The sequence below is a fragment of the Lathamus discolor genome, chromosome 4 (genome assembly GCF_037157495.1).
Source record: "Lathamus discolor isolate bLatDis1 chromosome 4, bLatDis1.hap1, whole genome shotgun sequence".
Lineage (NCBI taxonomy): Eukaryota > Metazoa > Chordata > Aves > Psittaciformes > Psittacidae > Lathamus > Lathamus discolor.
In genome coordinates this window covers 59,111,073-59,136,329 of record NC_088887.1, presented here as the reverse complement: position 1 = coordinate 59,136,329, position 25,257 = coordinate 59,111,073, and the positions used below count along the sequence as shown (strand labels likewise).

At 44.4% G+C, this 25,257-nt stretch overlaps 2 protein-coding genes across 4 annotated transcripts in view; one reads left to right on the top strand and one right to left on the bottom strand.

The window, feature by feature from the left end:
- The window catches only part of GABRB3 (gamma-aminobutyric acid type A receptor subunit beta3), a 203,686-nt gene that overhangs the window by 146,589 nt on the left and 31,840 nt on the right, over positions 1–25,257 (bottom strand). The window lies entirely within an intron of this gene.
- GABRA5 (gamma-aminobutyric acid type A receptor subunit alpha5) overlaps positions 2,733–25,257 on the top strand; it is a 55,455-nt gene continuing 32,930 nt past the window's right edge. For 2 of the 3 annotated variants that reach the window (XM_065677628.1, XM_065677626.1), the window contains exons 1-5: positions 2,733–2,833; positions 4,124–4,276; positions 12,184–12,305; positions 14,117–14,184; positions 14,298–14,518. In XM_065677628.1, the coding sequence (XP_065533700.1) occupies positions 4,191–4,276; positions 12,184–12,305; positions 14,117–14,184; positions 14,298–14,518 (497 nt within the window). In that variant the 5' untranslated portion in view covers positions 2,733–2,833; positions 4,124–4,190. Of the gene's footprint in view, positions 2,834–3,158; positions 3,256–4,123; positions 4,277–12,183; positions 12,306–14,116; positions 14,185–14,297; positions 14,519–25,257 lie in introns of those variants that run through there. The other variant, XM_065677627.1, reaches the window with a different exon arrangement.

Below are 25,257 nucleotides of genomic sequence, written 5' to 3'. Positions count from 1 at the left end.
TATTCTTTCAGTTCCATGTAGAGGACAATCTAGCTCAAATTCATTCATCTCTGTAAATGAGCAACATTACTTCAATGAAGCAGGGAAGAGAAATGTCAGAGAGGGACCAGGCAAAACTTCTCTCAAGTATTAAAGAAAATCAGTGTGGAAGGGCTATGTTAGCTTTTGTTAAACACCAGCGCAGAGAATAACCAACCAATCAACCAAAACATTTCATTGACCACAATAAAAAGCAATTGTTTCACAGACTAAATTCAACACAGCCTTTAAAACCCAGCAAGGGGGCTAAGGATACAAACACAGTAAGTGTGAATCCCGAGGGAGTGCCTCAGAAAACAGGCAGTCCAGGACATGGACAACACTTACATTCAAAGCAAAGATCTCCCTATTGCTTGTAATAACTCTGCTGTCACAGGTCAGAGCCACCATCCTGCAGGGATCCAATCTGAAAACCTCCGCAATTAATGTCTGACAAGCTCTCAAGAATGCACCTTTGCCCAGGAGCTAATAAACAACATGTTTCTGATATATTGCATTATTAGCTATAATGAGCTGGCAAAGAGCACCGGATGTGTATTACACCGCTATCATATAGACAAGGCTATGGGGAAAAAGAAGAACCCGATGCCGCTGTTGGGAGCCACGGGAAGCGCTTCCTTGCGGGTACGGCCGCCACCAGCGATGCCCGCGACGTCTTTTCTCCCAGCCCCTTTATTTTAGTGACGTTTAAGGATTCGCATAGCAGGCGGTGGATTCCCATCGGTTTCACCGGCCACCCTGTTCGGTAAATCACCTACCGGGTCCTGTCCGGCACCCCCAAAACTACAGGTCCTCCCTCCCCACGGCGCGCTAGCCGCCGCGCCGCACTTCCGTGGAGCGGCGCTGCCCTCTGGCGGCCAAAGGGAGAACTGCGGTCCCGAGCCCTGGTAGCCACCCACCTGGATGGGGAACTCGACGGCTCCCCAGCTAAGTCGTTTCACTAAGTCGTTTCACTAAGTCTTTTCTCCTTTATTGTTCCTTTATCCTCCCACCCCCCCCAACCCCCCCCCACCCGGTTTTCTTATCAATTTTCTTGCTATTTCTCTTCTCCGAATCTGAAATGCGCTTTAAACTTGGCGAAGCGGATGTGCTGAATATGTCTTCATGGGGAAGGTGGACCAAGTCAGAGGGATGGAGGCTTGGCTCTCTGCTCACCCAGTCCCATAGAAAGGTTGGTCCCGGTGTTTCTGTGCTTGTTTTTGTAAAATTATTCAATTATTTTACTGTTTTTAAATTTTAGTTTGCAAAATTATTTAAAGATCACGTGTCTTTTACATCACCTGCAGAGAGCTATAAATAGTTCCTACTAGAAATCGCAGCTCTGTAAAAGGAAATAAATCTGATTTAAACGCTCCTAGGCAAGAACATTAACGTGAGAAATGCCTGGCGCTTCATACTACTTTGCTCAGATATTTTTAAGTACTGGGAAAGCAACTCTGATAGCAACATTCATTCACAACTTGGTATTTGTTGAAGTCACTAAGGAACAACGTATGTCATTGGCTCTGCGTTTAAGACCATAAATCACTGCTGGAAAAGCTGAACGCAGCTAAGCACCACATGTTACACCACCCCACCTCCCCAAGAAAATTAAAATGGAAATTTCAATTCAGAAGACCCAGTTTTCACTTCAAACCATGCAGATCATGAACCCGGCACGTATGCAGCAGCACCCTGCACCGCAATGAACTGCAGGATCAGCATTGGTTTCAGCAGAGGGATTAATTTCATAGAGGTTTTTTTGGACAATGGGAAAAGACGGATACTTCATTGATCCATAATTTTGCCTGAAAGACAGACACTACCTCATTAGATCTGATAATTTAATAACGGGGGTTGGAGTATCATTTGGAAGCCTGGTCACAACGGTGTGACCATGACGAACGCGTGATGAACACTGAAATCGTGTTCGTCACAGGTAGCATGCACATGCTACAAAGAGATGCATGTGCCTCAAGTAACCCCCGTTTCATCCTTTGAACAGTTGAACACGCGTGGACTCTTCCCCACCTGCGAGCAGTATGTAATGCCTGGAGCTTGAACGTGTACTGAGGATAGTGCTCCCAGTACTGAGGCTGTGAAACAGCGCCTCCATTTTTTTGGAATAACATCACCAACAGTCTCAAGGAAACCTCAGTCACTGCAGGTCTCCTGAAATGTTTTAATGCTGATAGAAACCATGGATATCTAATCATGGGGGTTGGAATGGTTCAGACCAGCTCCACCGGCCATGGAAGAGGAACATGGACACAGGTCTTAGGTGCATGGGTCTGTAGCCGTGTGGATGCTTAGGTTTGTGGCTGCCTCATCCCTGGCGGTGTCCAAGGTCAGATTGGACGGGTCTTTGAGCAACCTGGTCTGATGGTAGGTGTCCCTGCCCATGGCAGGGGGGTGGAACTGGGCGATCTTTAAGATCCCTTCCAACCCAAGGCACCCTGTGGTACGCGTGTGCGAGGAGCTACACACCGGCAAGCCTCGCTCGCTGCGTGAGGTGGCCGGGGCTCTCTCCGCGGGCTCTCGGTGCCCCCCGGGGAGCGCGGCGGTGGCTGCCCGCGGCAGACCGGTGCGCGGATAGCGGGGCGCTCCGGGGGCTCCCGCGCGGCCCCTTCGAGGGGGGTCCCCGAGGCCGCGCTCCCGGCCGCCGGCTCCCGGCGGGGGCGGCGCGGGCGCGGCGCTGCGGCGGGGCCGCGCCTGGCAGCGGCGGGGAGGCAGCGCCGCCGCGCCCGCTCCGCTGCCGCTCCGCAACTTTCGGGCGAACACCGCCCCCTCGCCCTCGTCCCCCCGCCGGCGGCTGGTAAGCGCCGCGCTCCTCGCTCCTGCGGAGGGCGGCGGGGAGCCCTCGGCCGCAGCCCCCCGCGCCCCCACGGGCGGCCGCCGCTGCGCCCGGCGCCGCGCACATGGCCGCGGAAAACTTTGGCGGGGTCGGTGGGGGGGAAGCCCGGGGGCACGGCGGGGAGGGCATGGGAGGGAGGGAAGGGGAGAAGGGAAGGGGCAGCGGAGCGGGCGCGGCGCGGCGAGCAGGTGCCACCCTCCGCAGGTGCGGGCGGGCCGGGGCTGCGCGTGTGCGGGAAGGAGCGGCGGCCCCGCAGTGCGCGGTGCGGAGCGGTGCGGAGCGAGCGGGGCAGCGCGGACAGGACTGGACCGCACGGGGGCAGCCCCGGCGGGAGGCTTTTTGGTTTGGGATATTTGCCTCGTTGCGCCGGCGCGGAAGGGAGAGTAAGTTGCGGAGCTGTGTGTCGCGAGGGCATAGGGTTCAGGTGGGAAAGGCAGGCAGCTTCCCTCTGAGTCTGTTTTTTGGTGTTGTTTTGGGGTTTTGTGGTATTTTTGTTTGTTTGGGGTTTTTTAATTATTATTATTATTCATTTTTATTTGTTTGGATTTTTTTTTTTGTTTTGTTTGGGTTGTTGGTTTTTTTTTGAGTGCTCAGGAGAAAACATTAGAGCACAATGCTGAAATTGGTGGACTGGTGGCTAAGGCAGGTATCCAAAAAGCGGCAGTCGCTGGAGCAGCTATATGACTGTCATTCTTCCTGCTAGCGTGAGGTTTATGTGCCTTTGCGAGGAAGGTCACTTTTCACTCCCCCCACCCCTTCCCCATCCCACCCTCTCTTTTGCTAAGCCGTGCATCAGCAGCATGAATTCCAAGAAGCAGTAGGTGTTTCTTGGCATTTCAACTGGGATTTTGGAAAGGGAAGCAGGGTATTTAATGGGAAAAAAATTGTGATGGAAGGAAAGGATGCGGAGGCTGCACACAGCCTGGGTTTGCAGGCGTCTGGAAGTTGTTGAAATAGGTAAAGGGTCGAAACTGGCATTTAGGAATGGTGACTGTTTCTTTAGTTGCTTGTATCACGGACGAACGTAAGGGGAAACTGGGCCACTAAGAATTTTTCCTGGCTTGCACTTTTCTGTCAGCAGAAGGTAAAACACGTCCTTGAAGATATACAATTTTACATAAACAGCTGATGTTTACATAAGCCTAGATAAGTTTGTGAAAAACACAGACAGCAGAAGATGCGGTGTTAGCTGAACTCGGCCATCCTGCTCTTTGTCCACGCAATCATTTATCTTTTTTAATATTGTTGCAGCGTATGAACAAAGTGAGCAGCTGCACCTTCACCAAAGCAACCACCTGCGTTCCTCCTCTCCTCTGGAATGGACAATGGGAGTGTCTCTGGTTTTATCATGATCAAAAACTTCTTCCTCTTCTGCGTTTCCATGAGTTTAGCCAGCCACTTCGGGTGAGTTGCCAATTGCATTTGAATTTTTGCTGTGGGCTTTTTTAAGGAGATGAAAAACCTTGGCTCCGGGTGGTGAACAAAACAAGCGGGCTTTGCATTTCATCTTAATGCGCTGGTGTCAGGGGGAAGGGAGCGATTTGTTTTCCTACTCAGATTTATCTGTCTTGGATCGGTTCCTTATGCCCGTAATGCTGTTGTGAGAAGGCTTGGGGGGAGAGGGGTGCACGGGGAGCTCAGACAGCCAGGCCTACACTGCTGAATACTCTGACCTGTGGTGTTGCACAGCCAGGGGGCTGCGGTGTGACGAGGAGAGCTTGGACCTTCCCTCTCACCTGCCAGGTTACAGGGTATAGGCTGTAGCGCAAGGCTGCAACAGCAGGACTCGGAGCAGGCTGCTGGCTGGTGCAGGCTTTCTAGTGAGTAAGCTAAGATCGTGACTGCTCAGAGGGATGGCTGAGTTTGAAACTTGCTGGAATGATTAGAAATTGTGTTTCCCTGACGCATATAGCAAGGAATCCTGTTCCCTAATTTTTACTTTGGATGCTTTCCGGATGGTGATATTGTGAAAACTGTATCGAAGAAATACTCCTACTATAGCTCTTAGGAAAAAAAAAAAAGCCCAAACAACCAGACAATCAGAAGCACCCTATTTATGTGTTTTTCTTAAACCCAGAGATCTTAACTTTCCAAAATCAGGCTATGCAGTGGAATCTAGAAAAGGCATTTCGAAAGTGCTCTGGAAACGTAGGTTGATTCTTCTTTGTGGAGGAGAACAATCATTTATGATTTCACCAGAAAAAAATGAATCCTCCCAACGTGCTGATTCACAAGCACACCCATCAATTCCTTGCTATAAGAAGAAACAAAATGGAGATGCAAATCAGTTTCTGGTTTCAAGCAAAGTGATTTTTTTCTCTAGATTGAAACTAAGAGAAAGACCAGACTTTGAGTGAAGACTGTGTATGTTAGAAGCAAAACTTAGCCCTGTCTCCAGTGAGTGTCCAATGTAGGCAGTCAGAAGCCTGTGACTATGGTGGCTTATGTGAATGGTTGTAGGACTGCACACTACAAAGGATGCAGAGAGCTGCACTCTGATGTATTCACCTTGGAAAATCTCAGTCCTGCTGTTACTGTGGTCTGAGGCAAAACTCTCCCTGGACTTTGATAGAAATGAACAGGGCATAGGTAGTGTGGGACCTGTTTAAAACTTGTCTTGACATGGTTGCAATTTGACAAAATATTGCCATATTGAGATAATCTTGCGAACTATGACCTTAAGTACTTCCTGATGGATCATCATCATCTGTGCTGAAGGTAGCACACTGCAATAGCTGAGCATGGCATGTTTGATGTAGGGTCTTTTAACTGTGTTGCTTGTCTTACAGAAGGATAGGTGAAGCTGCAAAGAGAAAAGAGAGTTTAACTCTCCCTTTCGACCCCAAAGCAAATACTTAATTAAGTCCCAGTTAGGAATTGGCATGACCTGTAACCTGGCAGTTAATCAGAACAGGACAGTTAGTTAGGGGAAACTAGGACACTTGTTTTCTGCAAGTTACTGAAGAAGCTTCTGTGCACTAAAATGAGATCATCACGTAACTTCCCCCTCCACCACCCCTTTTCTGATCTAGTAATTTTCGGCTGGGCCTGCAGAGATAGGCAGCTCCAATTTGCTGCACCATTCACACACTGCCTTAGGGCTGAATTTTGACCCTGCTCAAAAGACAGGGGATGCTCCAGCGCTTCTGTTTCAGAGGCAGAAGCAGTTTCAAAGTGTAATTTGCTAAGTGCTTTGGGGCTGACTCTTCAGGACAGAGCAGTACAATTAGCATGTAGGCTGGTATATTAACTGCAAGGATCTAATGCTGCTAATACTTGCTGTTGCTACCAGGTTCTTCTTTATTAGTTTTATCCATGTTTGGACTGCACCATTGCATTGCAGTGCATTTTTCAACGTGCTAGGTAGAAGTGATTGGTCAAATGAGCACAAATTAAAAAACAAAATACTGTAGGACATTACAGACGAAGGCAGGGATTTGTCTACGATGCTCCATAGTAATTCCATATTTATATTAAATCATAAATACAGTTTTTGCTGATGTAGCCAAAGCCACCTTGGGGGATTTTGATGCACAATGCCTGGTAAAATAAACAGGAGTTACGTATCTCAGTCTCCTAGGCTACTTCAGAAATCTCAGCAAAAGTCTGTGATTAATGTTTAACATAGATGTGGAATGACTATCGAGAGCTATCCACATCAACAGGCGGTAGTGAAAGACTGTAGGCATAGTTGGTAGAAGTTATTTAAAGAAAAATCATTGAATTAAAATTCAAAGATATAGATGAAATAAGAAGAGGATGTTAAGTCACCCACCATTGCTGGTGTAGCAGTTTTGTGAGTCTACTTCTGCAGAAAAAGTCCAGCACAAGTCAAGGCTTTTTCAAGCTGGAATTCAGCCTTGAGTTCTGTGATGTTCTAACGAGTCGAGGTATTTTGCTGAAGCATTTCAGGATAGTTCACAATTGCCTTGAAAGTAAACATTTATAATGGAGCTAGAGAATAAGTGAAAGTCAGATGTAACCGTGACGACTGTTTTCAGATGAGACAAGAGTCCGATTCCTCATGGGCCCTCGTGGATCCCTGCAAGGGTGGGCACCATGGGTGACTGTCTGCACTGGGATCAGCTTAAGACTAGGTAGCATGCAGCCAGCCCTACGCTGGCTAACCTTACTGCATCCTGACTCTTTTTGCAAGCCCCAGCCTGCCCAAAGGCACCTCTCTGGGGACATATTGGTGGTGCGCGGTCCCTGTGCATTTGCGTTTTGGATGCGCAACTTCAGAAAACTGTCTGAGAGCCAAAACCAAGGGGAATGGATGTAGTTGGTGTACCCACAGTTTAGCTGTCATCTGCTAATAATGTTTATAATAGTAGAAACATGGAAAACAGAAGATCCCAATTAAATGTAGCCAGTGCAAGACTTCTCTGTACGTTGTGAGAATTCAGTCTGTGGCGTGTCTGCAGTCTCACATGCTTTTCCACTAGCTCACAGCCCTTATCACTAACACCATAATCCTGCTGTTTAGGCTGAACATACCTTTCCTTCAGGCTGTTGTTTCAAGTTAGTCTCTGCAACCGTAAGCAGTTAGTTCTGCTGGGTTATCCCTTTCCCTGTCCTTCCTAGCAGATGCTAGGGAGGTCTTCCTCATATTTTTAACATAGTTTTGTAAGAATTATCACCTCATTGTGCAGTCATGCTTGTCTGTTTATTTTTTTTTTTATCCTATTTTCTTTCCTTCTTCATATCTCCAGATAGTTTTTTGAGCCCATCAGATGATTCTAATAACTGGAAGACTTAAGTGGGTACCTAGAAGTGCTTGGAGGAGGCAGGCAGGCATCAGTCAGTCAATCCCTCTGCCAAACAGAAAGCGACAGCCTAAGTATCTCCATTTCACTTGGCCTCCCACTTGGCCAAAATGCAGGCGTGTACCTGCAGGCCATCCAGCACGTGCTTGGTGCAGGACCAGCCCTGGCACACACTGCCTCCCAGAGAAGCTGCAGGTCAGTGACCTGGTGAGCTGAGAGTACTGGAAAGTGTTTAATGACCCTGGGAGAAATTCAGGATATTGAAAGGGGTGTTAAGGTGCAAGGAGGACGATAAGACATAGCTCTGTGAAGAGCAGGTTTATCATTACACTGCTCACAAATTGCTCGTGGGTAGTAAAATACGCTCTTGCTAAATAAAAGAATTACATTATTCTTTAAGGATCTGAAAAGACCATTACATTCTCATCATTTCACTCAGTCCTCTCCTCTATCCTAATCCAGTGTGAAAGAATCTTCATTGCGCAAATTCACAAAATACCAGCCTTTTTAGATCTCAAGAATCTGTAAGAAAGGGATGGCAAGAAGCTAACTTAGAAAAGTAAATCTATTTCCTTTGATGCCTGGCCAGCTGGCAGCATCCAAAAGTGTGCAAGTGCATTCTCCGCTGCCTTTTCCACAAACTGTTAATTTGTCTGAAGTTCTGATATAATTCCAATCCTATTAAAGCAAGTTATTGGAAACTCTGCTTTTAAGACAGCGAGAGAAAAAAATACGACTTCCAATAGTGAAATGCTCCTTACAGTGTCCCTTACTTTTTTAAAAAATAAGGTTTTTGCAAAAACGTAATATCTACCGTACATTTTCCTTTTATTACAGCTAAGCTATGAGTTGTACCTGTCATGATTTTGACTAGATGGCAAAAAAGGACAGTGATGTTTAAAATGGTAAACAATTAACTCATCAGAAAAGATAGCTGAACATCTTTAGAGAGTTATTACATTTTACACTGATGGGCCCCTTCTGTGGCTTCTGATTTTTTCAGTCACCCCGAAATTGCAGTATTAAGTAAGTGTGATGAGAAGTACTCCTGGTTGGTTTAGTTTATGTTCACTAATGAGCTTTAAGTGTAATTATCTTTGAATTTTCCTAAGGTGTTTTTCTAGGTTTATTTTTATTCATAACTGAAAATGTCTGCAATGAAAACATTTTTGGTTGCAGAGAGGCAATAATGTGCTTACCTACTAATATGTTGATAAAACCTAATCTTTAGCTGTGTGGCAATAATTAATTTAGGATATCACACGTTTTCTTTCTATTCTTAGAGCTATAGTATCGAATATATGCACGTAAGCTTGCAGGGACAGTTTAAAGGTCTTACGTCATAAAGGACAACCTCAGCACTTACTCCAAAACAAGCATTTCGCCAGCAATCTCAAAAATAGAAATTAAACGTCAACTTTTCTGTGAAAGAGAAAGTAACATTTGCATTAATAGCAAGCAGGAACCCATTTACAAATGCAACTTAACGTAATACTGACATTTCATCGAAATTCAGCATCAGATGCCATCTTTTTCGGGTGAAGCAATCTGCCAAATATAAATTGGATTGCAGTTTTGCAGATGAAGTACAGACTCTTTTTATGAGTCTTCACCCTAGTTGTTTCTCTGCCTTTTTCCTGTATTAATTAGCTTTTCTTGTGGAGATATGAAAGTATTTCAGTATTTGAGATGCACATACTATTCTTGTGAAAAATATATATAGCTGAGATAGATAGAAAGAAGCAGCATCAATTACTACTGTTAGATTCAGAGGAGCAGTTGTGAGAACTAAGTATATTTTGTCCCATCCCCACAAAAATAGTTCAATGGAAATCTTCCCTCTGAGTTCAATTGGCTTTGAATTCAGCCATAAGCACTAAAAATAACAAGCTTTTTCAAGAGCAGAGACACTAGTGAAGCTTTGTATCCTGTGCCCCCAGCACTGTTCTTTTGCAATAATCCTGGCTCTGCATTTGGCATCCCTTGTTCCCATCTCCCATTGCAACACCTACATTTTACCTCTGTGGTCCTTTTCTCCCAGGACCTTTCCTAATCACCCTGCAAGTCCCCTCTGTATCTCTTAATTAGCAGAGAGGAGGTGGGCTGGTTTTGCTGAGGCTGTTTCTGAGCTACATGCGTGCTGACTGGCCCAGTCAGCGAGCCAGAGGGAATAGATGACTGCTGACCTCACATTTTTACTTAATGAGACACTAATTTAGATTGCTCTCCCCTTGTCTAGTCACTGCTTCTCATGAAACTTGTAGGAATGAAATGAAGTTTGATCTCTCCGCTTCTTTGTCAGATACATTGGAAAATGAGAACGGGTTCCTACATTGATAGGGTGAAGCAGGCAGGCAGCATGATGCTTATCTCTTTCTTATGAAAGAATAAAAAAAAAAAAAAGCTAAAATAAATGAGGAAACTTTAAAATGGTATTCTAGGATTTTACCAAAGAGTTAGTTATGGTCACTGCATATGCAGCACCTCTGTAATTTCTGTCTTCCATTTGTATTTATTAGGCTGGTACTTGTAAATATTCACCTTTATGTAGTGAATCCCTTTGAGTGTGATTGACACAAAAATATACAATCTTTTGTCTTGAATGGTCTGGTGTTCAAGGATGTCTAATGTTTCTGTAATCAGTTTGGAATAATATCTTTCATTATAGTCAAACATGTCTGTGATGTTGGCTGCCTCAGTTACTCACTAAAGGTTCTGCTCACAGCATAGAAAACAGAGTAAGTTTGGTCTTTTGACCTGATGGCCTAAAAAATGGGCGAGATTTGTGGCTATGCCTCCACCTGCAGCAAAGGGGAGCTCCTTGGTGGCCTGGGCTCTCCAGTCTTGAGCTTTTTGAGGGTCACAGCAGTCCTGATGGCACTCGGGCTGCGAGCAGCCTCCTCGGCCAGGCGTTCGCACGTGCTTTGGCATTCCTTATAATTGGGCCCGTGCTGCCACTGCCCAGCGTTTATTCCCCTTTCTGAGAAGCTTTGCGATCCCTTCCTTTTCCAGCAGAAACACACAAGCTGTAAAAGGAACAGGTGCAGGACTGGGGGTGCAACGTGCCCACCAAGAGCTCATCCTGAGACAGGTCGTGTGTCACTAAAATTTCCAGACCCATCTCATGGGTGTCAGTGAGGTCCCATTACTGTAAACCTTGAGCAGGTTAAAGCAGGTTGAGGTCACTTGCCTTTCTCTGTATAAAGCCTGTTCTGCTAGGTAAGGCTAACACGTGTTACAAGCATTGTGCAAGGCAAGCTGTTCAGAGGGATGCTTTGAGGTTCTCTATTTAGTGATTTATTTCTCTGGGGACTGTTAGTAAATAAACATGGATTTTTAAGTTTTTTTTTCTCTCTGGGTGACTAGTTCATGTTGAGTGCTGGTTGTTGGAGTGTAAGTGATTCCTCTCTGCTGGCAGGGTGCATGAGGCAGGGTATGGTTCCTAGTGGGATGATGTGCTCTGTCACAGCTGGAGCATTTGTTGCCTGTTTCAGCAGAGACTGAAACTTGAATAAGCACCGAGTGTGAGCAGACTTGCTATCCTGAGAGATGATCGTTGCCTGCTGCAGGTGAAGCATGCTGATGGATAAACTTAAGCCTATATTCTTTTGGTGGGCAAAGGCATCACTAGACAGAGGATTCTCCTAAACATCTTTAAATGAAAATCAGATGGACTTAAAAATGTAAATTATAGTTGTACTCTTGAGCTTTGAGCAGCTTCCTAGGTCTAAGCCGTGGATAAAATGCTGAAATAAAGAAAGTTCAGAATAAAACAAATTTGGCCTAAAAGATATGGAATGAGGCCCACTATACATTTCTGTTATTTTCATACTAGAAGGGAGGACTAATTTAGGCAAAAGAGAGAGGAAGAATGAAGAACTGTGTTTTCTGTACTGCAGTTACATGTTTTTTCAGATACCCCAGTGATCTGGGCTGGGATTTTTGAATGCAGTGGGAGCTGTTATCCTCAAATAAATTAAATAAACTGGAAATTAGAAGCTGTTTGGCATGTAAGGATTAAAGACTACCTTCAGGCACTCTTGAAGCAGTGTCCCCAGGCAAGCCGGTGCTGCTCGTGCAGATCCCCTGCCTGCTGATGCAGTTCCCAAAGACTGGAGAGCTAACCCATCGGAAAAAACAGTCACAGCTTTTGCTGGTGCTGTGAGCTGGCCTTGCTCCTTTCAGGGAATGGAGACATGCCAGCGCTTGGGAAGTGGTGAGACTGAAGTGGGGCAGGGCAGCACAAGGGATTGGGGTCTCCCTGTGCCTTACGGCAAGATGGCCAGTGGGCTTAGGTGTACTCCTGTCCAGTGCCGTAGGCCTTTACCTCCATAGCATGAGCCCTTCCTTAGGTCTTCCTCCTCTAGGGAGAGCTATTTATGACTGCTTATAGCAATGACAATATCACTGCAGCTCCACATGCTGCTCAGCTGGAGCGGCAAGAGAGGGCAGAGGCTCCATCACAAAGTTCCCTTGAGACTGATGCCCCTTGAGGCTGGCACAGCTTTTGACTTGGTTTTTCTTTTCTTCATTTGCATAAAATAGCTTCTCACAAACGCCAACAGCATCAGGAAAAGAGGACGCCAATGATAACATCACTATATTCACCAGGATCTTGGACGGTCTGCTGGACGGCTACGACAACCGACTGCGCCCGGGACTGGGAGGTAGGATAACGCGTTCACTGTGGCCAGGCCTCCACTGTGCAGGACCATTGTCTACATGATGCCCTCCCACATGGGTACCTGCTCTCAGCATGGGCCTTGACAAGAGAGTTATATTTTGTTAGCTAAATGAAGCCCAGAAAGTAGATTTGTCTCCTGGCAAATGGGATGCAATACAAAGGTCACTGAAAGTTGTCCTCTTTCAGTCACTGAGGTCATCTGATGTTGCATTAGGAGAGCATGTGTGATGCATTTTTCTGTAATTGAATACAGTTTGGGTTTCTTTTCTTTCTGGTACTCCCTCAGGTGAGTGAGATGGTGCTAGCAGGTTGCTGCAAGGTTCCTGCACTGGTCAGCATGTATAAAATAATGCCAGTGGCAAAAATCAGTTAAAAACAGATCCCCAAATCATCCAGCTACAGGAAATCTATATTAATATGTCATTTTGGTAACCTCTAAAGCAGCTATTTTAAAACCATACATGTGAATAGTTGCTTGCCATGCTAACCTTGTTGAGCCCTCCCTCAGCTCTCTATCCCCCAGATTTCTCTCATCTCCTATGCATGTGTAAACCATCTGTTATGTTTTTTCTTGGCCCTTTTTTAATCTGGCTACCCCCACCCCTTCCTCTTGTGAGACCAACACATTGCTTTCATCCCTTTCTCTCCTTCTCCTCTCACTTTACACAGAGATGCTTGAAAATAGGGCTCCATGCTCCTATCTTACGTAACGAACTTCTGAAATTTCTGCCCTTAAATTAAATTAGTCCTGGATTTGAAAAGATGCCAGAAAGACTTAGAGTTTTGTGGATTGAATTAATTTCACCTAACTTTGGACATCTATAATACAGACAGATGAAGTTGGGCAGATCACCCAAGCCAGTGGAGGGAAATAGGTCCTTCCAAGATAACTCTTCATCTCAATCCTATAGAAGGTAACGAATATATGCTGGTAATATGTGCTGACAGCCCAGAAAGCCAATCGCATCCTGGGCTGCATCAAAAGAAGCATGGCCAGCAGGTGGAAGGAGGTGATTCTCCCCATCTTGGTCTTATGAATGGATACTGTGCTCAGCTCTGGGGCCTCCAACAGAAAAGGGACATAGACCTGTTGGAGTGAGTCCAGAGGAGGGCCACAAAGATGATCAGAGGGTGAAGCACCTCTCCTGTGAAGGCAGACTGATGGAGTTGGGCTTTTTCAGCCTGGAGAAGGCTCCAGGGAGACCTTATAGCAGCCTTCCAGTACCTAAAGAGGGCCTATAAGAAAGATGGAAAGGGACTCTTCACCAGGAGGCATAGTGATAGGACAAGGGGTAGTGGTTTTAAACTGAAAGAGGGTAGATTTAAATGAGACGTAAGGAAGAAGTTCTTTACTGTGAGGGTGGTGAGGCACTTAACAGGTTGCCTGAGAAGCAGTGGCTGTCCCATCCCTGGCAGTGTTCAGAGCCAGGTTGGATGGCTTGGAGCAACCTGGTCTAGTGGAAGGTGTCCCTGGCCATGGCAGGGAGGTTGAAACAAGATGATCTTTAAGGTTCCTGCCAATCCAGACCACTCTGTGATTCTGTGATCAAAACCTGCCAGCCAGAGGAATTGCACCATTTTTGGGCCTGCTTCTTTCCACTGATTATAAGAAGAGATCCTGGGCTGCCAAAGGTCGATCACTGCATTTAATCAGGGATTAAATTCCTCCTCAAACAACTTTAATTTCAAGCTTTTGGGAATTTTTGAGTGATTCGGAGTTAATAGAGAAGTGCATCTCAAGCACATATTTGCATCTTAAAGCAATTCCTAATGCAGAGCCTATATTTATTACAGAGAGAATAACTCAGGTGAAAACAGACATCTATGTTACCAGTTTTGGTCCTGTGTCAGACACCGAAATGGTAAGTTTGAGAGTGTGGTTGCCAGATTCCCTGTATCTGCTTTGCTAAAGTTGTTTTTGGAACCATTGCTCCTATTCAGATCCTGCAATACTTCTAGTGTTTCTTTGTGCCAGGAATACACCATTGATGTTTTCTTCCGACAAAGCTGGAAAGATGAAAGGCTGCGATTCAAAGGACCTATGCAACGCCTCCCTCTCAACAACCTGCTCGCCAGCAAGATTTGGACCCCAGACACTTTTTTCCACAATGGCAAGAAGTCTATTGCTCACAACATGACAACCCCAAACAAACTTCTGCGCCTGGAGGATGATGGCACTCTGCTGTACACTATGAGGTAATAACCACGATCGATCTCTTCTGATGCTGTTTCCCAACTAGCTTTGCAAATGCTTGTGGAGAGTGTCACTTCCCCCACTCCCAGTAGAGCCGGGCAACCAATCTTTCACACATATTTATGTGAATATCAAGAAGAATGGAAAACATAATCACTGCCTGCAAGTACCAATTAATCTGTAGCTTCTGAATACTGCTAGTGCTTAAATATTTCCTTTGACTAAATAGAAGGCATATTCTCAACAGATTTGATGATTCAGTCCAGAGTTTTTTATGAAGATCTGTTCTCTCGTGCTGTTTGTATTTGCAGCTGCAGTGCTGATTACAGGAGAACTGTCTCCAAGACCAGGAACTATCTTGTTTGGGGGCAGTACATCTTGAACCCTTGGAGTTTTTATTACTGTTTTTTTTTTCAATTTCACTAGTACTGATAAAAGGCAAATCATCACAGGGATAAATGAAATAAGCTAGGAGCACTGTGAAACTTCTTTCCTGAAAACAAAGCTGGCACATTGTATTGGCAGAGAAGCAAGTTGATGTCTCAGATCTTCAGAGTCATGCTCCTCATCTGTCTAGAGGATACTGTCAAGCTTCATCATTGTATAACCTCGATGTAAGATATAATATCAGTGAAGTTAGAGGATTGCCTGAAATTCTTCTCAGGCCAGATCTCCCATCGGTGAATGGCAATTTGCTCATTCAAGGTAATTAGCCTGTAGTAATTAAGGCTGCCGTCTACCTTCAGCAGGGTTTTCTCCAAGAGCGCAGTCATACGGACAATATGTGAGAAAGAGATGAAAAGAAAAACCTACCAAGCAACAAAATGTAATTCCGAGCTTTTTACATACAAGGCCAGAGTGATGCCTGAAACCCAGCAGAGGACTGAAACTCCATCCCAGAGGAGCCTGAAGTTAGGTGCTGAGATGCCTGGTGTTTCAGCAGGCAGCTCCCAACAAGGGGAGAGGGGAGCTGAGTTCACACTGATGCTGGTGCTCTGCGGAGCAGCACACTGAGGGGGTGATCCCTGAGCTCACTCCTGGGGCGCAGTGGTTAGGACCTGTTGGGGTTCAAGGGTATTATGCTTTCATACGCAGGCACCTAGAGCTTCCCGGATTTGATTTCAGGGGGGTTTGTCCTTATTTATTTATTTATGCCTTATCCTTAAATCCCTTTTCCTAAAAGGAAAACAGATTAAAGAGAAGTAAGGTATCCTTATGTAAGTCCTTACAGCGTTAGACTGTCACAGTTGTAAGTGCACCAGCGCTAAAAAGACTTGGAAGTGATAGAGCTCATGTCTAAAAGAAGGGGAAAAAACCCCAACCTTTAGTTTTCTCATCTACTGTGTGTATTCCTGTTCTTACTAGCCCCATGTTTGTGGTCTCTGCAATAATAAACTGAAACAATGTAAGGGTATGCACGCACGTATAAATGAATACAAGTCAGAATAACTATGAGAGAAACTTATTTTCACAAAGGTATTTGTAATGCTGACCTTAGAACCAGTCTCACTGCTGTTACAACTATACCAGTACTACTTCAGAGACTGCTGCAGAGGCAGTTCCCTTTTATCTGTGTAAATTACTTGTGTAAGTAAAGTCCAGATCAGGCTCGCAGTCAGCCTGGAGCAAAACATTATGTTGTGTGGTGGATTTGCAGCTGGCATGTTATTTCTGTGCAAGCACTGGGTTTTGCAGCATTAAAGAAGTGCTGCGAAGCACTGATTCATGAGGCAGTGAGCTGAGCCACCCCAGGCAGCACAGCAAGACCTAGCAAGCAAGACCTGGGTGTGCTCGCTGCTGAATCGGAGTTATGCTGTGGAAGGGCCTTTCTTGTGACTACGGCAGAGTATTGTCACTTTAGGTGCCACAGGCTATAGGTATATTGAGGAAAAGGCATTGCTCTGCTCAGCATATGGAGCTGGAGAATAATTTGGGTTTGACACAGACTTTCTCATCATCCCACTCAGTTCCTTTTCCCCTGGTTTTCACAGGGGAAATGCTCTTTGGGATTGATGTTTTCGTAGGCTACAGAAAGGCACAGAATGTTTTTGCAACCTAAAAAATCCATGCAACATAGCTTTTTTTTTTTTTTTTTTTTTTGGTATTGTGTATGGACGTGCATGTGTGCAAAGATAAATTCCCACTAGCCATGGTGTATGCGACAATAAATGTAGCGCAAAGCTTTTTAAATAGCTTGCCTTCTACTATTGCAAGTAATAACTTTAAAAATAAAAGAGTGTCTGTGCTATTTTGTTTCAACACAAGTCAGGGGGCTGCTTTTGTAAAGTGCATGGAGCTGCGCCACTTTAGGGATAGCGGTTTTTTGTGATGGGCGTTTCAGCAGCATGAGTGACACTGCTGCGAGGTGGCTTGAGGATTCCATCCTGACCTATGCAGGGGTGGCTGTGACACGCAGCCAGCCCCTTCCACTGACTTTGCATGTTACCAATGAAAGTAACAGCTCAAGAGTGCTGCCTAGGATGACTCTTTGTGAGAAGGCAGGCAGCACTGGCTTTTTGAGGGGAGAGCTGCTTGTCTGTCTCAGCAGTGGTGCGCTGGTTGAGGGTACTAGGTCTTAGCTGGGTCTTCAGCCCCATCTTCTGTAGCTCCCAACAGGCTTACTGAGTTCTCAAGATCTGGGGATGGGGAGAGAACCCTCTGTTAGCTCTGCATTCCCCTCGTTTCCAAGGAGGAATTGCAAGCTTCCCAGACTGTACGTAGGAGTAATCTGTGCTGGGAGGATTGGACCCTCTGTCATTGACGGAGATGCCTGAATTGCTTTTGCAACCTTGCATCTGGCTGCCTGAATGAAGAGGAGGAAAGCAGCCAAGCCAATGCTGACCTTCCATCTTATTTGACTTCCAAATATACCAAGTACGATCAGCTGAGCAAACTTCCAGCTTTAGCACTTGTCAGTACATACGTTTGCATGGTACATGTGTTTACTTTGAAAGAAAAATTTGTTCTTTGCGTATTGCATCGGGTGAGACATTGTCTAGGTCAGAAGTTAATGGGATATATGTTGCTAGGGAAATCTGATGAATGGCCTTCTATTTACATGTACTATTAAACCCCTTCTTCATGGCTATAGGAACACAACATGCTCTTTAGACAGATTTCATAGGCAGCAGCACTCTCTGCAGGGAACAACTTAGTAATTCTGGTTGTCTTTGATTTGGTAGGCCCTATTTATTTTATTTTACAAATGATACACTGCTGAATCTAATGTTGCAAATTCTGTTTCTGCCCCTAGAGGGGAGTATTGTCTGCATCTCCACTTTTAAGTTTATTTTTTGTTTTCATTAAGAGCGCTGCGGTAAAAAAAGCACTAGCAAATATGCTTCATATTTCAAGAATCTGTATAGAAAACAGCTTTGTGAATGAAGGCAAAAATTTTTACTCTTTCCCTTTAAAAGCTTAAAATATATTTAGTTTGTTTTATCTGAGAAATAAATTTTGTAAAAAGCATAAAATTGGCTTATTCCTTGAAACTATTCTGAAAAATGGGAACAGTGATTTAAGCAACCTTTCCAGGCTAAGAAGAAAGGCAGCATGTCTCAGTGAGCTGCATTTTTTCAGTCAGTGGGAACTGGCTGTAAAGACAGAAGCTTTGATAAACTTTGCTGTAGAATGCCAGAAAAAAAGCTGCAGAGAAGCCAGAAAAGTCTGAAGTAGAGCGTGCTCCCTATGGCTAAACCGTTGGACCATAAATTGACTTTTCACTTCCAGCTCATAGGCATTTTTAATGATTTTCTATCAGCTTGTAGGTATTGAAAAATCTGTGTCATCACAAGGGCTAGGCTCCTTAGAGCCCCATTCTCACTGTCATTTTGAAAGGACCCCAGGCCCCTTTTGCTCCCAGTAGGACCGCCAGTCATCTGATACAGTTTGGAATTTTAAACATACATGGTTGTGTGTCTGAAGAGAATGCAAAAGGTTTTTTTCCCATATTATTATGGCAACTGAAGGTTGCCAGAGATCCTGAGAGTGTTTACAGTTAAATCTGTCCCATTGATCTGCACATAGATAACTTACCAGCTGGAGACTGCAGACATTTGTCAGTATGGGTATTTGTCAGTAATGGGTTAAAACTTAAACAGGGGAAGTTTAGATTGGATATAAGGAGGAAGTTCTTTACTGTGAGGGTGGTGAGGCACTGGAATGGGTTGCCCAGGGAGGTTGTGAGTGCTCCATCCCTGGCAGTGTTCAAGGCCAGGTTGGATGAAGCCTTGGGTGGGATGGTTTAGTGTGAGGTGTCTCTGCCCATGGCAGGGGGGTTGGAACTAGATGATCTTGAGGTCCTTTCCAACCCTAACTATTCTGTGATTCTATGATTCTATGGTGTTAAGGAAGTCCAAAATTTTTAGTACAGCCCTGAAATAGAGTTATTTTACCATTCCTGGGAGATATTTAAAATTCAGCAGTGTGTAGGATGGCTCCACTTGGTGGCAGCAAAACCACGCTGCTTGCTGCTCCGGAGCGCATGCACAGGCTTCAATCTATGCTGAAAATACTGTTTCTTACATTAGCACTGGGCATTAAAATTTTATGTGCAAGTGTACACATGTCCTGGATGCATGTTAGCACAAAGTCTGCGCTTCTATGAAGCACTTGATTAGCAAACTAACCATTTTATGCTGTAGAGCTATTAATTATAAAACCAGTTGACTGGAAGATAATGGTGCTGCTTCCAAAACTTCAGCCAGCAAATCTGCACTTTAAAACGAACCCTTAGTTTTCAATCAGCCAACCGTCTAGATGAGAACATTTCTGTCCAATTTGAATATGTTGCTTTTAGTTCAGAGAGAAGATTTAATTTATGCATCCATTTATATTTACATAAAGGAATCTGTCAATGCTTTTGGGCATTGTGTAAATATTATAAAACTAATTTGGAGCTATCAAGCCATACAAATACACATTTCTTTTCCCCTGTTAGACTTGCTGCCTTTTCTTTTATACTCAAGCTTCAAACTGCCTGAAGCTAGAAGAAAAATAATTTCTTCACATTGTGCTGAATCTCGCAGAGTTATGAAAAACTGCCGTGGTGGCAAGGACTCTCAGCTGCTTTTCATCAATTCAGATTTTGACAGAGCGAGAGAAAATAGCGACATATGAAATGAAGGGCCCTTCCCTGAGGATAGCAGCAGGATTCTTGTTTTGACACCAAGCCTATTGGTTCCCATCTCTCTGCTTTGATTGCACACTGCGCCATTTCTCAAAAGTTGTCCTTCCAGGAACCAAGATTTGTTGTTTTGAAAAATCCATGGCTGGAGTTACCCACAGGGAGAGAAAGGCACCAGAGGAGGCTATGGTGTAATACATTCAAAACAGGCGATTACGGCCAGCCCAAATATAGTACCTATGTAGAATGTGTGACAATAGCCTATTCTGTTGGTAATAAAAGTGGGCAGAGTGCCACAGAGATCTCCGCTGCAGAGATGGGAACTCACACAGCAAGGGCAGAATTGATTAAAAGACAAAACCCAAACCAGAACCGGCCTGTCTTTGGATGATAGAGGTACTTGCCTGTACTTTGAGGGGTTACAAAAGGTCCAACTTTAGTTCCGAGTCTGCGCTGAGCACAGAGTCAGAACCAGCTTTCCCTTGGGGTTAGCTGGTACAATTTCTGCCAAATTCCATTGTGCTCGCCCTGATTTATAAGAACAAACCAGGAGGGCCAACCTGATGTCCTGGGTATACATGGAAGGGATGGGGTGACTGGACAGAAACCGGAAAGAAGCAGTGCCCTGAAGGGTACCCCAAAGCACCTCTAGGAGAGCATATCTGCTTTCGTTACTCTGCCTTTGCTCACATCTGCAGATAGGTCCCAGCTTCTGCAGTTAGGAACTTTGGAAGTATCTGATAGATACTGGAGAATTGTTACAGCTACCCCATCTTTTTTTATTACCAGGGAAGATAACACTACAGTGAGCTCCCTAGTCATTTCACTTAGGCTGAAATTAAAATTTTCATCTGTCTAATCGCAGATACCATCCCCTGAAGTGTATTTATGTTTGTGCTCAAACGTCAGGTTGCCAATGAGTAATCTGAAATGTACTGTGGTGGAATGCCCCAGGCAGGATGGGTGGTATTAACCTCAGCTAATACTACTTATCTGTACTGTTGATGGCTGCAGCGGAGCCTTTTGGCTCAGAATTGCTTCCTGTGCAGAGAGAGACTTTTTTAAGGAGTTAGGTATCTGCATTATTTCTGATGTCTGCTTTAGTATGAGAGATGATACACTCTTTCCACTTATACTTTAGAGGGTTCCTGCTTTATTCACAGTGGCAGAAAAAGGAGAATAGGGTAACTGCTATTACTATTGATGTCTGTGTTTAGTCATGAGTCCCATCCTACTTGCATATTTCCATTGGTGCTTCCCACCCCCATGCTCATGTAGCATGGAGATGGGTAGTGTGCCGGCTGCCTACAGCTGTGGGATGCTCTGGCCAGAAGGTGGTCCTGTAGCTGTGTTGTGGAGGACTTGCACAGCTTCTTCTCCATGCAACATAAAGCCCAAGGCTGTGCACATCTGAGTGCATTTAAATTGGGTTCAGTCTTCCACTTTTGTCTAGGTGGATTTAGGAGGAAATATAGTGCACATTAGGAGGAGCTCAAGAAACTCCAATAAATTTCAATCCTGCCTTTGCTTGTTTAGATGAAGGGAAAACCCATAGCATGTTGGTGAGGAAAGGGGTGTTTAGCGAGGGATGCCAGAGGCCAGCTAGCTGTTGGTGGGTTCTGGGTACCTGTGGCTGAGTCAAGAGTGGATGATCACAAGATGCATTTGAGGTCTTAGGTGAGATAGGGTTTTGCAATGGGAGTAGAAGGGTTTTGGAGAGCAGGATACTTGTTACTGATGATAGTCACTTAGGAATCACTAGAAGGTACTGCAGATTGGGATATAGATATCTGAAGTGGTCAGAAAGTAAAAATGTGTATTGGAGGAATAAAGGGCTTTAAGGAGGCACTAGCAGTGTCTGTTTCTAGTCTGTTGTCTACTCTGTTCTGTAGAAGTCTTAAGATTTTGCCTCGGTTAATTTCTAAGAGATCTGTGTTAATTTATCTTACATTGATGTTCAGCCTGACGTTACATTTTCTGCTGTTAAATTAAAATTTCCTGAAATCACATATACCAGTTGGTATCTTACAATCATGCTTATATCACTCAAAAAATTCCAAACTGTTATTTCTATGTAGTTGCTCTAAGTTATGAAGTAAGTCTGTTCACCAGGCTCTAGCTAAAATCCTGAGGTTGTGTTCATTATATACACTATATTCAGTGTAAAAGCCTAGGAAGAATTTCTGCAAGCAAGGCTGGCCTTCCCTTTTAATACTCCTGTCAGAAATTTGGGCCAGGAAATTTTGGGACCAGAAGGGATGATAAAACCCCAGATTATCTTAATGGCTCTGTCAGACTTCATAAGGTTGTCTCATTGCTCCACAGTCATCTCTTCAATGCACTCATGTGTCCTGTCCATGTAAAAAAATCAACTATGTTTTGAATCAGAGATTCAGCTAAAAGATTAGGAAAATTAGTAAAGCCTCCTTAATCAAAGTAATAAACACTATGTTTTTGCCATTAATGTGCATCTTAAAATCATCAGCTATGCAAATTGATTCCAGCATCAATTAAACCACTGTCTCTAGGTTTGCTCAGTCCAGTGGCAGAATATGTATCTTGCCCATCCTACATGATTTTGCTTTTGTGTCTCTTCTGAAACTGTCGCTGAGCTGACCTCTGTAGGCACAGCTCCGTCCTCCCCCGTTGCATGCAGGGGATGCACAGGGGTACCTGCCTTGGGGAAAGAAGAACCCCACTGATTTTTATAGGAACAGGAGCTCCCACCCAGCTGCATTACTGCATCTTCATCCTGGGGAAATCTGGGTGGACAGGAGGAGCAAGTATATTGTTGAACATAGTTTAGCATGGGGACAATCAAATGTCACTAGGAGATTCACCTCTTCTGTCAGGTTGCACTACAGCAAACAGGTGCTTATGCTGTAGCAGATGCTAGCACTGGTGGTGGTATAAATAGCAAACAGATGGTAAATTGGGGCCTGTTTAGTCACTGTTTATGGTGTGAAAAAGCTGAGGGATCAGAGGACTCTTTCCCTGAAGCAGCAACAGCCTGCCCCTTGGCGTGTCACTTTACGGCTGTATTGATCAAGAGCATGTAGCAAGGCAAAAAACCACAGGTAATAATATTCTGCTTGGATGGCTAAACAACCCTCTCTGTTACCAACAGGGGTACATACAAATAGGCTTATGCCCATTTTTGCCTGTGAAAGAGGTTATTGTCAAATCGCTTGAGGCATGCCCCTTTCACACAGAGGCATGGAATATTGAAGTTACACAAAAGGCAGGGTGAGTGGTGACCTGGAACATGGACATAGAAATGTGAGGTGAATAAGAAGAGTCTGGGGTTAAAGGTGAGTGGCTGAAAGGAAACTGTGGTGAGATGCTTTGGAGCTCTAGATCATCTGTCTGAACTGTGGAAAATAACCAAGGATTTCAGCACTGTATTTAATGTTGTGAGATCATAATCCCTCCTACCTACGCCCTCATGTCTATGCATCCCAGTGTAGATGTGAGAGAGCCCAGGTGAGCTGGTACTGCTCACCCGATGCCTCATTACTTTTTAAATTCAGCTCATTTTTCTTTGTAGAAAACGCCACATGCAGTTCTGTGCCTGTCCATGCAAATATAAAGGTTGTATGAACTTGGAGGAAGGAACTGTGCCATGTCCATCACATGGCCTTAGCCTCCATCAGCTAGGGTGCCTGGGAGAGCTTTCTGTGCTCCCTTCATCCTCATGTGCTTGGGTTTTCTCCTGCTGAAAGCAAGGGTGGGATGACCCCTTGTGTGGTTGGGTAGCAACAGACATTGTCGTCACTGCCTGGTCCTGCCAGTAGCTAGACTTGCCTCTCTTGAGAGCCAGAGAGAAGCTCATAGTTCAGGCTTACACAGCACTTCAAGAACAATTTTATTTATTGCAGTTAGCACATAGAACATGCTGCCAGAGGGTCATGCTGAGAAGATTACAGTCAAAATGTGTAGCATGTACAGACTTGGGGATATGTGTGGCAGGGCATAAAGAAGAGTGGGCTGGTTGAGGTGTTATCATTTCACCTGCATCTACAACTGCATCGGCTTCTCAGCATTGCTAGTACTAGTTAGATTTTGGGGGTTTAATTCATTAATTCAATAAAAGTAGAAACTACAGCAGAGGAGAGATTTGAAGGCCTTCCTCATGGGTGTCAGGGGGAGTTCGTCATGGGTAAAGGACCAGCAAGGAGAGAAAGCTTATCGATCTTTTTAAGTAAAACTACCAAGTAGATGGGTATGATACTGTACTATAGCGTGCATAGCTGCATAGCCATATTGATCCAAAATTTCTTTAGGAAAGTAAGTTTTGTAGGCAGAGAACCTAGAGAAGGACTTGACTGCTGAAAAGCCTGGGTTTTTTACTCCGCCAGTTAGTCTGATAAAAAGCAGAGCTGCTTCCAGCGAGTTTTACCTTGCATATGGACTTCATTAGACACATTGCATGGCAGGGATGGATGAGCATAAACTCACTGCTCCACCCATTGGTTTTATGCATGTTAAAGAAATATTGTAGAATGAAATGCGTTGCCTCTAATATAAATTTTTACCATGAGCTGGAAATGTGATTCTTTCTAGAACTCCTTATCAAAGAACAGATAAATAAATAGATAATAGATAACAGATAATAAATAAGCAGATAAGTCCTTATCAAAGAACAGATAATTTAAATGTCCTATTGGTTATTTCATTGATTTTCTCTGTTCTTCCTGTATCTAGAGGCTGAACATCCCCCAGTTCCATCTAAGAGTGTGCTCTGGGTATGCTGAAGTACTCCACATGCAGGGAGGTCATTCCTATAGTGGTGCAGCTTTTGAGATCAGTCCTGTCCACCTCAGATAACCTACTTTTCAGCATGGTTAATCTAGGCAATTAAAGCCTTGTTTTCTCACTTCAGCATCATCTATGCTAAGGATTTGGTTTGCTTAAAATGAGAGTTTTGCTATCAGGTACACTATACATCTAAATTACACATTCACAGCTCACAGAAACATCAGTAACCGGAGCTCTTCAAAGCACATTTTGGTATCATATAAAGATAATATATCTCATTATCATGAGAAAGTCTGAAAAACGTACTCTCTTGGTAGAGTGGTTATGAAAGAAAAATGGGCTAAAATTTCTGCAGACAACTTAGTCCAGGTCCTAGTTTTAATTTTTGTTCTGTGTTTGCTTTATATGGTGGATTCCAAGGAAATGAGTGTATAACCAGCGTTACAGATAAGAAGCAGTGGTGAACTGCCTCCCCAGCCCACAGAGAGGTGCAGAACAAGGCCCTGAATCTGTATTTTGACCTCATATCCAACACAGTGATAGAGATTTGTAAGCAAAGCAATGTTTGAGTTACCAGGTTTAATCACTTCTCTCCCCCTGAGGCAGGCTGCATACTGTCAGCCAGCCAGGAGGAAGTTTCAGGGTGACTCTTACAGCCATCAATACCATGACTGAATGTATATCCACATCCTGACACTTCTGTGCTGTCTTAGGTAACCCACTATCACCACCATCCACAGGGTTTGTTTGGATTGTATGGGAGGTGCTTTAGTACCAAGAAAGTTGTTTACATATATATATATATATATGTGCGTGTGTGTGTATATATATGCACTCATATAAGCATGTTGCATTTAC